The 13,865-nt window shown below is 38.4% G+C and overlaps 1 protein-coding gene across 2 annotated transcripts in view; it reads left to right on the top strand.

Moving 5' to 3' along the window:
* map4k5 (mitogen-activated protein kinase kinase kinase kinase 5) overlaps positions 1-13,865 on the top strand; it is a 190,308-nt gene that overhangs the window by 137,540 nt on the left and 38,903 nt on the right. Inside the window, exons 16-21 of one of the 2 annotated variants that reach the window (XM_072568679.1) lie at positions 2,283-2,321; positions 4,671-4,712; positions 5,828-5,870; positions 7,514-7,718; positions 11,174-11,262; positions 12,921-12,962. In XM_072568679.1, the coding sequence (XP_072424780.1) occupies positions 2,283-2,321; positions 4,671-4,712; positions 5,828-5,870; positions 7,514-7,718; positions 11,174-11,262; positions 12,921-12,962 (460 nt within the window). The remainder of the gene's footprint in view (positions 1-2,282; positions 2,322-4,670; positions 4,713-5,827; positions 5,871-7,513; positions 7,719-11,173; positions 11,263-12,920; positions 12,963-13,865) is intronic. The other variant, XM_072568678.1, reaches the window with a different exon arrangement.

Below are 13,865 nucleotides of genomic sequence, written 5' to 3'. Positions count from 1 at the left end.
TTCCTCTAAATATATCCTTAATGGATTGACCATGATAAAGACATTTGTCAAATCTACCTTAGTCTGCATACAATACATTAATATTGTGAGCTTAGTTTGTTTAGTAGACTGAATGGCTAGTTTGTAATGCACAGTAATGTAACTGCAAAGGTTCAATTCCTGTACCAGCTGAGGTCACCACGAGCGTCCTGCTTTCTCAACCTTGTCCCTCACCTGAGGTGTGGTGACCCTCAAGTTAAACCCACCTCTGAGAACAGCCTATGATTCTCCAGAACTATGGTAAGTTTATTAGTACTGTGTGAAAATGGAATGGGTCAATCTTCAAATAATCTGTTCGATGGTAATTTTCCAGTTGATAGTGAGATTTAGTGGTATTACCGTTAAATGTCATGGGGGCAATTCTTTCCTGTTGGTGGTTGTCATTGTCTGCCACTTGAAGCTTAAGTGTTACTTGTCACATATCTGCTCAAGCCTGAATGTTGTGTCGGTCTTGTTACATTTGGACACTGACCGTTTCAGTATCTGAGGAGATGTAAATGATGCTGAAGATTGGCTAGTCGTTGGTGAAAATGCTCACTTCTGACCTAATGATGGAGCGAAGGTTGTTGATGAACCAGATAAAGATGGTTAGGCCTAGGGCTTTCCCCTAAGGAATGCAGTGATATCCTGTGGCTGAGGTGATTGACAATCACCACTATTTTGATTTGTGCTATATAAGGCTAACAGTAGAATTATCTCCCAACTTGGTTTGCTTGGGCTCCTTTAGTCACTGTCACTTTTCCTGCTGAGTTCTGCAGTTACAGCTAATTGTTGTTGAGCATGTGCTGCTTGATAGCGCTGTTGATCACAGCATCTATAATTTTACTGATGATTGAGAGTTAAACCCGGGAGATAATTGCCTGGATGGAATTTGTCCTGTGTTTTGTGAGGGGACATATCTGATCAACTTTCCAGATGGATGCCAGTGTAGTTGCTGTACTGGAACAGCTTCGCCAAGGGGTGTGGCTAATTCTGGAGCGCAAGTCTTCAGTTCTTTGCAGTATTCCGTGCTTTTCATTGATTGTTATATTATGTGGACTTAATTGAATTGGTTGGAGGTTGGTATTTACAATACTGCGAACCTCCGTATTGAGGTTTGCACTTCTGGCTGAAGGTGGATGCAAGTGCTTCAGCCTGGTCTTTTGATGTCCTGGGCTTTCCCCATTGTTCAAGATGAGACTATATTTGTGGTACTTCTTTCTAAGTATATAATCATCCACCCTTGTTTACAACTGGATAGGGCTGGACTGTGTAGCTTACATCTGATCCATTGAATGTGTGATTGCTTAATTATGTCTGTTAATGCTGCTTGACATGTATGTTGTCACTTTTTAATTTCATCAGGTTGACAACTCATTTATGCCTGGTGCTGCTCCTGACTTGTCGTCCTCATTCAAAAGGTGACATCTGTGTCAGTGCAGAAATGAATTATTGGGGTACTATAGTAACGGGAGGGTATGATGCAGGGGAGTGGTTCAAGGTTGTCACTGTTTTGTTAGTTAACAGAACTAGCTGTGATTCTCAATATGTGGTGTGATCAGACCACTATACAGTTTAAGCAAGACTTCTACATCATTATTTTGACAGCATTGTCTAGCAGGCATTGCTTACGTCTGAGAAGAAAACTTGAGCTCTGAGTTTACCATCATAAGTGTGTTAACTTCATCCTTAGATATTTAGCACAATTTTTCTTTGATTTGCAGAATCTTATATTTTGATTCTTCATCATACTTTATCTGCTACTTTCACTCCCTTGTGCATTCTGTCTAGCTTGTTTTGTGCACTCCTAGTTGGCTGCTATACTCAAGGTTTTGATTAATTTCTATGAACTTGAACTGTAACCACAGAACTTAATTACTCTAAGAAATCCTTACAGAAATTTTCAGGCCCACGAGTCAACACTCTCTTTCACTAATGCCTGTTATTTTCTGGCTGTATAATTGAGACATGTTGCTATCGTAGCAAACTTCTGTAATTGGTTATTTCAAAATATTGGATTGTGTGTGCAAAATGTTTCTAATGTGTATGATGCTGTAACCTTAAGTTTTATGTGCTATTAAAGGTGGAAGATGCTAATTGGTAAAGTTACCTTTTTACTGCCACTTATTTTTAATTTACCAGCAGCTGTAGTATGCTGTAAGTTCCATTTATGGCAATCTGTTTCTTACACTTCTCAGGCATGAAGCACATCTTGTGCACCCTACTCTACAAACTCTTTCCCTCTTTTTGTTATGATTCCAAAGGAGCCTTCTTAAATGTGTTGAGGAAGAATTGCAACAACGGTAACTCAACAGCTTAATCAGTAGCTACCATGTCTCCATCTGCTGTACTACATGTGTTTTGTGGTAGATGCAATGGTGGTTCTGGAGATGGGTCAAATGTATGTTTTACTGTCCTAAATAAAAGCTTATCCCAATTTGACTATGTTGAGATTTCAATTGTTTCTATTCTCCTTCAAAGTGTGCTACCCAAAACTCTTATCTAGAACCATCCTCATGGTAGATGTAATTTGTGTCAAATTATTTTTTTCACATGTATGTGAGATATAAGGTGCTGACAAATCTAGTGCATTGTAGTCGTATTACAGTTTCCTTCTCTCCCCATATTGAACAAGGAATTTATTAATAAAAAGCTAAGTGCCACTAAAAGTAATGAAAAAGACAATGTAAATCATACCAAGTGGTAGATACAAAATTATGATCTCAAATTAGCGAGTTTTGTGAAGATTTGTAGCTCAGGTCGAGGTCTGGATGTAGGTTTGCTTGCTGAGCTGGAAGGTTTGTTTTCAGACGTTTCGTCACCATGTTGGGTAACATAATCAGTGAGCCTCCGGATGAAGCACTGGTGGTATAGCCCGCTTTCTATTTATGTGTTTGGGTTTCCCCAAGGAAATCCAAACGCATAAATAGAAAGCAGGCTACACCACTAATGCTTCAACTGGAGGCTCACTGAAGATGTTACCCAGTATGGTGACGAAACGTCTGAAAACGAACCTTCCAGCTCAGCAAGCAAACCTACATCCATGTGATCTCAAATGTTTTTGAGATCTCAGTTGGGTAGATCCTCAGTTACGTACTTCTGGGAAAGGGCAATGATAAATATGTTAGAGCGGTGTCCCGCAGGGTTCGGTGCTGGGGCCACAGCTGTTCGCATTATATATTAATGATTTGGATGAGGGAACCGGGGGCATTCTAGCGAAGTTTGCCGATGATACAAAGTTGGGTAGACAGGCAGGTAGTACTGAGGAAGTGGGGAGGCTACAGAAGGATCTAGACAGGTTGGGAGAGTGGTCCAGGAAATGGCTGATGGAATTTAACGTGAGCAAGTGCGAGGTCTTGCACTTTGGCAAAAAGAATATAGGAATGGACTACTTTCTAAATGGTGAGAAACTTAATAAAGCCAAAGCACAAAGGGATCTGGGAGTGCTAGTCGAGGATTCTCTAAAGGTAAACATGCAGGTTGAGTCTGTGATTAAGAAAGCGAATGCAATGTTGTCTCTTATCTCAAGAGGGTTGGAATATAAAAGCAGAGATGTACTGCTAAGACTTTATAAACCTCTGGTTAGGCCCCATTTGGAGTACTGTGTCCAGTTTTGGTCCCCACACCTCAGGAAGGACATACTGGCACTGGAACGTGTCCAGCGGAGATTCACACGGATGATCCCTGGAATGACAGGTCTAGCATATGAGGAACGGCTGAGGATACTGGGATTGTATTCGTTGGAGTTTAGAAGATTAAGGGGAGATCTAATAGAGACGTACAAAATAATACATGGCTTTGAAAAGGTGGATGCTAGAAAATTGTTTCTGTTAGGCGAGGAGACTAGGACCCGTGGACACAGCCTTAGAATTAGAGGGGGGTCATTTCAGAACGGAAATGCGGAGACATTTCTTCAGCCAGAGAGTGGTGGGCCTGTGGAATTCATTGCCACGGAGTGCAGTGGAAGCCGGGACGCTAAATGTCTTCAAGGCCGAGATTGATAGGTTCTTGTTGTCTAGAGGAATTAAGGGCTACGGGGAGAACGCTGGCAAGTGGAGCTGAAATGCGCATCAGCCATGATTGAATGGCGGAGTGGACTCGATGGGCCGAATGGCCTTACTTCCACTCCTATGTCTTATGGTCTTATGGTCTATAAGATTGGACGATGGTGAGAAAATATTATCAAGTTTTAGAAACAGCCTTTTACCAACATTTCTCAAAAAAAATATAGAAGTGGGAAAAGAAATAATTATTATAATGGGTGGACTTTTCTAATTTTCAGATGAGCAGGTTCTGTACAGATATGGATTAGGGTATAATTATAGATTGTCACTCATTACCTAACAAATCTTATCTTGAATTGCAACTTGTACTTCTGAGGTAGAAGAAGGATTGTGTGACTTCATCTAAGAATCATATTCCTGTGTTCACCCGTTGAAATCTTCCCAAGCAATTTAAATTGAAATATTATACATCTGTCTTAGTTTTCATTATACACCATATTTTGAGTCCATTTTTCAATATATTTAAATTTTGTTTTTATTTAATATATGTTAATATTGTGATGGTATGCATGCTTCCGTCAATATAAAGCATCTGTTTTCTATTAACCGCCGTCATTATAATGTGGAATGCTATAAATCACTTTTTAGGGGACACATAGCGCACCTGGATGAAGACTTTGAAAACGAACCGTAAGTACCCTTGTAGATTGTAATTCATTATAATTTATTCAAATTTAACAATGTTAATATTTCTATAGAATCATAAAATGTTTTCAGTTGCAAGTGCAATGAACTGATTCAAATGATCTATTTGTGGGATGGCAAATTTGAAGGTTTCATGGTAGGATTTGCATTAATTTTACAGATATTAAATAAGACTCAATATTTTTTCATAACTAGCCTATGAGCATTGTAGAAAATCTTAAATCAGCCTGTTTCAGCAGTTTACTGAAGCTCAATTTAGTTAAGCTATTGTTGATGTCATCTTACCTTCTGTAGAATGGGCAATGAAGAATTGTAGAAAATAATTTCAGATGGTTTTGTGTAAGTATGCAGACTAAACCATGAAGAGAACCAGAGTCCAGATTAGAGTGGTGCTGGAAAAGCACAACATGTCAGGCAGCATCTGACGAGCAGGAAAATCGACGTTTTGGGTAAAATCCCTTCATCAGGAAACTCCTGATCCTGATCCTCAGATGCTGCCTGGCCTGCTGTGCTTTTCCAGCACCACTCTAATCTTGACTCTGATCTCCAGCATCTGCAGTTCTTACTTTCTATAAGACCTTCAAAACCTTCTAAACCTGTTACTCTCGCATCCAAAAGAACACTGACGGCAGGCACATGGGAACGCCACCACCTGCATGTTCCCTGTAAATCACACGTCATTGCTTGAAAATATCTTGCTGTGCTTTCACTGTCACTGAGGGGAAAAAAAGCCTGAAACTCAGATGTTAAAAGCCACGTGGCCATAATATATAGTCTCATGGAGTCGAGGAGATATTTTGCCACATCCTCTGAAAGTTGTTTAAGGATGGATAAAAGCCTTGCCTGTCATCCTCAAACAAATAAATAAAAGTGGGACTAATTTTGTCTTTGACTTACAGCTTAAGGAGAAAGAGAAGTATAAATGTCCGTATTTCTATTAGTTGTTATCTCTGAAATGAATTTGCCTGAAGGTTGGGGAACTGAGCTTTTGCTGGTTTTGTATTTCTAATGTGTGAAATCTTAACATATTTCTGTCTTCATGTTATATCTACATTGTATCCTTTTTGAACTTTGTTAAACTATTTGTATTTTTCTATAAGGTCAACACTTAAAAGAGTAGTTCCACCTCCCCTTCCACCAAAGGTGAGTACTTATGCAATTGTCTCTCTCTTTCTCCCTCCCCCCCAAAAAAAACAGAACTGATGTATGTAATCCCTGCTAGGGGAATTTTAAAAATCAAATTTCATTGTTAAATTGTCTTTTTAACTTAAATTGGTCAAAATACTACACTATACCAACTTTACATGGTTGTAGTTAAAATAAAATGTCGGGCTGTTAGGCTTGCAATTAAATAGGTTAAATGATGCATTTAGCTTAAGGGCTTTAACTTTTACTGAAGTATATCACCTGCAGCAAAACTTATGATGAATTACTAGTTATGCACAAATCATCAGAATGAAAAGGTTTCTGAACCATTGTAGAAATTTATTTGTATGGTTTCTGCATGAACCCCTAAAACTTCATTGTTAGCTCACTAGCCATATGTAGTGGATTGACACCAGGATTCTTAATTTGAGTTAGATAATTATGCAGTCTTTGAAATATTACAATGAACTGCGAGAAGTGCAAATGCAAGTTTTTCTTGACTTCGCAAAACAGGAAACTACTTTTGGCAGATGTGCATTTCTTTTCTCTCCTGTCACCCTCTGCACCTCAGCCCAGAGTATTCATCATCCTAAAATGAAAGGAGCTCTCTGTCACAGCAACTCTTGAGAGTCTAATGGAAGATGAGTTTTAAGTTGAGGTGTGATTTTTAGACGTGGATGAAAACAGATGCTAGAAATTAAATGTCAGAGTATGGGGAGCTAGTTCAGGAGAAGGTGGGATATAGAGCAGACATTTTCCTACAAAGGAAAAGGGTGAGGCACTCTTACATTAAAAATGTCCCTGTTTATTTAGGACCATACAGGATAAGTAGGATAAATCAAAAAGGAATGTTAAGTTGAGAGGAGTATTGAAAGCACAGTGGTGAAATTAAAGAGATCAGGAATGCAGAGTAAAGGCACAACAGCTTTTCTTTGTTAGAAAAGCATTTAATGTATTTTAAATTTGAATGATTCCTTTAAGATTTCACTGTCTTTGTTACAGCGCAATAATTGTTAGCAATTTATACCTCCCTCTACCTAAATAAGCAATTAAAGACAATTGGTTTTAAAGGTATCTTAAAGTTTAACCTTCGCCATTCATGCGTACAAACGTTATAGAGACTTGATTAGGTTTAATTGTCTATAGTTTATTTTTCAAAGGTTTATTTTTCAATAATCTTCAAGTTTGTTGAAAAGATTTGGGCAGAACTGTCAACTCTTAGAGCATAAAACAGACAGAATGGAATTGGCTGCCTGTTATATACTTCCTGATGAAGGGCTTTTGCCTGAAACGTCGATTTCGAAGCTACTTGGATGCTGCCTGAACTGCTGTGCTCTTCCAGCACCACTAATCCAGAATCTGGTTTCCAGCATCTGCAGTCATTGTTTTTACCCTGTTATATACTGCATCAAGTTTCCTTTTTTGCTGATTTTCAATTTGTATCCCATTTGATATGCCAGTTTTATGCCCATGCAGAGATTGAAAGCTCTGCCTGTTAATTCAAATTAAGTTACTTTTCATAACATTCTTGATCAACTGTTGTCAAAATTGCATTATTCCTGTTGGAAATACATTGGACTAAGAAAATGAACTTAAAAGTTCCTATTTCATATTATTGAAACCAGTTTCTCCTGTTTCAGCCACGGGTACAGAGTGCTTCTGATCTTCCAGATGAAGAGAGATCACAAACAGTAAAGAGGCAACCTTGCACAGAAAATGGGCCATCATCTGTGCCAAGAAGACAGAGTACTCCAACATCACTGTATCAATCGGAGATTCTTGAAACATCCCTTCCCAGTAGCATTAGTAGCCCTGGATTACTTGATATCCGAGCTAATGACTTAGGTAATGAAATTAAATATTGAGTGGTGGCTCACTGTACTGTTAACATAATTTATCTCTCTATCCTTCATCACCAAAGCTGTATAGACTAGGTTAAATATTTCTTGTTGTTCCCTGTTGCAGACATGGAACTTAACTTACCTGATTATGCTGTTCTTGCTGATGTTATATTGGTGGTATTGAATTTATATACCATTTGGATAAGCAGATTCTTAGGAAGTGTCCCCTGAACTTAAGAATCTATTGCTATATGGAAAACTTACGATGCTAGTTTTCCTTCATTGATATGCAACATATCCCTGCAGAAGCAATGTGAGGTAAACCACAAATATGTGGGCCTGTGAATACGTTAAATAAAGTAAATACAGGGAACAGTGCATTGTAATTAGACTATTGATGTCTATCCCATTCAAATGTCAATCTCTAATAAAATTGAAAGTCTGTTAAGGATTTTGCAATAGCTAGGACCTAAGAACTCTCTTATCCAACAGAGCCCAGCATGATTGTTTTCTACTTGATATGTTAAAGAGGAAATATTTGCACATGCACATTCCTCTTTGTAGGAATACATAGTACAACTTAGATGCCTTGAAGTTAAGAATAAACTAACACTTCTGCATTAGAATAGCTATGAAAGCTATCTAATTTATTGAAGTGCACAGAGTAGGAATATCAAAATCAGTTTTGAACTATAATATCTCTTAACAACAGGTCTGACAGATTTAAGTTCCGAAATTTACTTTTCAGTCATTGTGACATCAAATTTCCCATGCTGTAGTGAGATTGTCCAATAACACAACTTCTTTGGAATGCAAGACTGTAATGGTGGTTCATGTCCTTGGTCAACCCATCCACCTCACATAATCTAAATGAGGCACCCCCCCCCACCATGAAAATGTTTGTCTCTAATATAGTGTTAAGTATTTTACAATGAAAAAATACAAATGTTGGCATTTGTATAGGAGTGAGCAAAAGAATCATCCCTTTTGAAAAGCATTTTTATAGATTACTCTCAGCCAATACCTCGAAGGTTGATCAGTTACATTTAACAGAAAACGATGCATCATATTGAGAAGTCATACTTAACATTGACTAATCAAAAATTAATTTTTAAAAAACTGAAGAACAGTGGATGCTGGAAATAGAAACAAAAGTAGACGCTGCTGGAAAAACTCAACAGGTCTGGCAGCATCGGTGAAGAGAAAGCAGAGTTAACAGTTTTGGTCTGGTGACCCTTTTTCAGAACAGACGGGGAACTGATAGCTAGGAAAGGATTGGTGTATATGCTGAAAATAGGATGGGGGGTGGTGGTGGGGGTAGGAGTAACAATGGGTAGAGATGGGGCCAGAAAGCTAGAGAAAAACAGTTGGGCAGAAAATGAGAAGGTAAAAGGACATAGGAGAAGTGCTCAGGCCCTAACGTTTATTGGACTCTATATTGAGTCCTGAAGGCTGCAGTATCTCCAATGAGATGGAAAATGAGATGCTGTTCTTGCAGGTTGTGGTGAGCTTCACTGGAGCACCAAGGCAAACCTGAGACAGAAATATTGGCCAGGGATCATGGTGGTTTGTTGAAATGGCAGGCACTGGGAAGCTCAGTTATTTTTGCAGATAGAGCATAGATGTTCTGCAAAGTGGTCTCACAGTCTGTGTTTCGTCTTGCAGTGTAGAGCAAATCACATTGAGTAGCAAATATGGTAGACCATACTGAATGATTTACAGATAAATCAGTGCTTCACCTGGAAAGTGTGTCCAGATCATTGGATGGTGAGGAGGGAGGAAGGTGTAAACGGGCAGGTGTTGCACCTTCTCTGAATGCATGGGAAGGTCCTCTGGGAATGTGGAAGGTGTTGGGAGTGGACCAAGGTGTCCCAGAGAGAATGGTCCCTTCGGTAGGCTAACGAGAGAGGAGAGGAATGTGTTTTTGGTGGTGGCATCCTGCTGGAGGTGGTGGAAATGATGGCTAATGATCCTTTGGATGTGGATGCTTGTGGGATGGTAAATGAGGACCGGGGAGCCTTTATTGTTATTGTGGGAGAGAAGAGAGGGCAGTGAGAGCTGAAGTGTGGGGAGATGGTTCAGGACACAGCTGAGGGGCCTATCAACCACAGTGATGGGGAATCCTTGGTTGGGGAAGAAGCTGGACACTTTAGACTCCCCTTTTGTTGAAGCTGGCATCATCAGAAGAAATGCAATAGAGACTGAGAAACTAGGAGAATGGAACAGAGTCTTTACAGTAAGCAAGATGTGAAGATGTATCATCAAGATAACTGTGGTTGGTTTGTAGTGGATGTTGGTGGCCAGCCTGTCCTCAGAAAGGAGGACTCAGATTGACCAAGTGGAGGTGAGAGAAGGGTAGAAATTGGAAGCAAAATGGATAAGCTTTTCCAGTTCTGGATGTCATCCGTGTACCAGAGAAAAAGTTCTGGGTGGGGGCCCATGTAGGACTGGAACAAGGAATGTTCCACATACCCCACAAAGAGACACGCGTAACTAGGGTCAATGCAGGTATCCATAGCCACACCTTTCATTTGAAGAAAGTGTGAGGTGTTAAAAGTTGTTCAAAGTGAAGGTGAGTCTGGCCAGTTGTCAGATGGGGACAGTTCATGGCTTTTTTCCCAGAAAAAATATTTTGTCTCATAAGAAATGAAGTTAAGCCCTGTCAAATTCAGAACTCGTCCCGGAGCTTTGCGGGGTACAAATGAAATTTAAATTAATTTTTGATTCTTTAATTACAGGCAGTTGGTTACATTGCAGATACCAGCTAATGATCTGTTCACACATTATCCAACAATGCTTAAACAAAAGAAAATCATTTTCTCCACCTAACCTTCAAGCCCATAGAATTAACGCTACAAAATCAGTGAATAAGAATTGGAAAAAATGCCTAGGAGACTAAGTTTTCCATGCTTTAAAGTCTGAATTTCCAGGGCTTGCCATTGGTTGCCTTTTGGGCACCTTCAAGTTAGCACAGATAATATTTTCAGAAGTTTGCAATTTTCTGTGTAGCAATAGTTTTTAATTTACTGGAATTGTCATCTTGTCACAAATAACCCACTTTAAAATAGACTAAAGCAGTTTCTTATTTTAAACACTTACATTCTCTGCATCACTGAATTTCTTTTGAATATATTTAGAAGCGGTATCACTTTAAAATATAAATTTTGTAATTTTTAGACACACCACTTTGCCTGTCTCACCAGAAAAATGAATTTTGATTAAAATGCCTTAACCATGAGATCGTTTTTGCTAATACATGCATATGGTTTAAAATTTCTAAGCTGTTGTTAATTTTCTATTGTCATGATTGTGTAGAGGGATATTAATGACTATACAAGAATTGCTTATGCAGGTGATGAAGGAGTGTTATGTAGTGGCAGCATTTTGCTTTCATTGAGCTGGTTATGCATAAATTTATTTTTCATTTGTCTTTAGAATGGTTGTTTTGCATATTTTCAGGTGTTGCTGGGGGCCTTTCAAGCTTACCTAGTGGAACTTCTGAGCATCCTCCAGCACTACCTCGAAGAAAAGAAAAGCGAGAATTTCCCGTATGTCATTTGTAATTTTCAAATCATTTGATTGTATTTCTTGAATTGTTACTAAGATTTGGACCTGGAATTTTGCTCCTCGGATAGGGTCTCAGAGCTGGGATGTTCCTCATTCTGCAAATCTAACCTTGGGAAAGTTAGAAATTCTCAACACCGGGTTATAGTCCAGCAGGTTTATTTGGAAGTACTAGCTTTCGGAGCGTTCCTATCCAAATAAGCCTGTTGGACTATAATCCAGTGTTATGATTGTTAATTTTGTCCAACCTGTCCAACACTGACACCTCCTTATCATGGAAAAGGTGACATGTAGTCATACTTAGTGGCCCTGGAATGAGTGTGGAGCGTGTCAGTTACTGGGGTGGGTTGTGCAGAAGAGCTGCCTCTGCACTGGCACTGTTTGGTTATTTTTGTTTCAAATGATTTGAAGCTGAAAACAGCCCTGCAGTCCCCCCTCTCACTTTTATATTTGATCCATGCCAATCTATACTAACCCTTTCCCCTTACCCATTCCACACCAACTTACCTACTGTTTACCAGTGGATGATCTCGGGAGCTGTTCTGGCATAAAATAAAGTTGTGCTTATTTATTTTTAAGGAAACTCTTAATGACCTTCAAAAAAAAAGTATCCAGCACATCAAAATCTCTTGAACTAATCTCTTAAATTCCATACATTCACTTAAGTACATCATTCCTTCCCTTGTGAAAGCAACATTTCTATTCTGTAACCACCTGAAATTGTTAATCAAGCTATTCATTTAACAAATGCCACACTTTGATCAGTCATGCAGTACGAGTTCTTTAATGATAGCTTGCAGGCTTACATCAATATATTTTTACAAACTCTGTTTTATTTTAACCTTAAAGCTCAACAGAGATAAATTTCATGATGACTTGCATGACATTCCAATGAGTTTATGTACTTTGATGTGCAGTCTTGCTGACATTTAACTTTCCCTAAGGGCACCTGACCTCCCCAAGAGATATCCTAGGACTGTATCAGTGAGATGCAGACTTGCATATTCAAGGTTTTATGTGTACACTCAGGTTTGAGGCAGCTAACTTGCCAAATCTAATAAGGAAACTGCCTCCAGGAGACAAGGCTGTACAATTTTAGGTACCCGTCTGTTCTACCGCAAAATAGCCTATTACCCTAAATAGCTAGAGGTTAGTTTCAGTACCAAGGCTTCAGGTTTGGGTCTTGCCAGCATTTTTGCAAGAGCCTTTCTTACTGAAAATTCACATTAGAAATGTATCTCTCGTTCCACAGATGATATTTTTTTTTCATGGATGTTTTCTTTTTCTAAAAAAGTCGTTATGAATTTCAAGCTTGTTGAAATATACTATCATGTAAATAAGATTTCTATATCTTACATATAAAGTTGTATTAAATTAATTTTACTCTGGATCAGATTGAAATGGGCACCAGAGTGCACCTATTACCTTTTGTTGATGTATTTTCCCTAACCTGACAAACTGGGAGTTAGATGACTTTGACTTTTAACTTTTCATACATTAAATGGCAGCTTTTATGGATAACAGGTGTTGGAGCCAAGTGATTATTGTGTGCAATGTTTGTCATGATGCTACTAAATTATATACTTTACTGAAATGACTGAATTTAACCTCTTAATGATGATCAAAATTTACATTTTTTTAGAAGCCAACAATCAATGGCCTTCCTCCGACTCCAAAGGTCCATGTAAGTCAATTTCTTTAAGTGTAATTCCCTTAATACTCTGAAGTGTGACCACTTGAGGATAAACTAATACTTTTATTGGAGCTATTAAGCTAGTTATATAAATTGATGAATAATAATATTGCCGATATTCTATGTGATAATGTATGATTAAATAAAACCCCTCTTTATTTGTATGTACGTAACAATAGTCAAGTACTTCATTGGGTATTGCAATATCTAACAAACATTCTGCAAAGTAAAGTGTTTTCATTGAAGGATAGGCCCTAACTTTTATTAATGTTCATTTTTCTTTTCCTGTGCATTCATATAACCTCTTTGACTCGGTTTACCCCTTAATACTAAAAAAAAGTCTTACTTTTGCTGTGGTCCAAGGACACTACAGTTTGAGTTGTAGTTGTGCAAACTCGTTTTGTAAGAAAAGACCCTTGCACTCATTAGTTTAGCTGGATTTCAAGCTAGGAACTACAGTGAATTGACTGTGTGCTACCACACTTCACCATTTAATTTCTTCCAGTTGTCTCCACTTCTGTCTGGAAGGAGGATTCAAGTGAATACATGCACCTTCCACTACCTCACACAATGACAATTTTTCACTAATGAACGAAAAATCTTTATAACTGTAGGCTGAATAGGAACCACCTGAACTCTATCTAAACATCTTTGTCATCCCACATGAAAAGAGGTACTGGACAACAAGCAGTAATAATACCTGTTTGAGTTCACCCATAACAATGGCAAGACAAGGATGTAATTTTTTTTCTAAGGTCCAGTATATCTGGTTTTTTTTTGCTTCCACTCTTTAACATTACCATCCTTGATGATAGCAGTTACTTGAATTTGAATTCTGAGTTTGAATTTATGCCAGATGATACAAATGACCATCACTAGTTATTTGCTAGTACA

Source organism: Chiloscyllium punctatum, chromosome 4 (genome assembly GCF_047496795.1).
Source record: "Chiloscyllium punctatum isolate Juve2018m chromosome 4, sChiPun1.3, whole genome shotgun sequence".
In the NCBI taxonomy this organism is placed as follows: Eukaryota; Metazoa; Chordata; class Chondrichthyes; order Orectolobiformes; family Hemiscylliidae; genus Chiloscyllium; species Chiloscyllium punctatum.
This window is presented reverse-complemented; position numbering and strand designations above follow the sequence as displayed.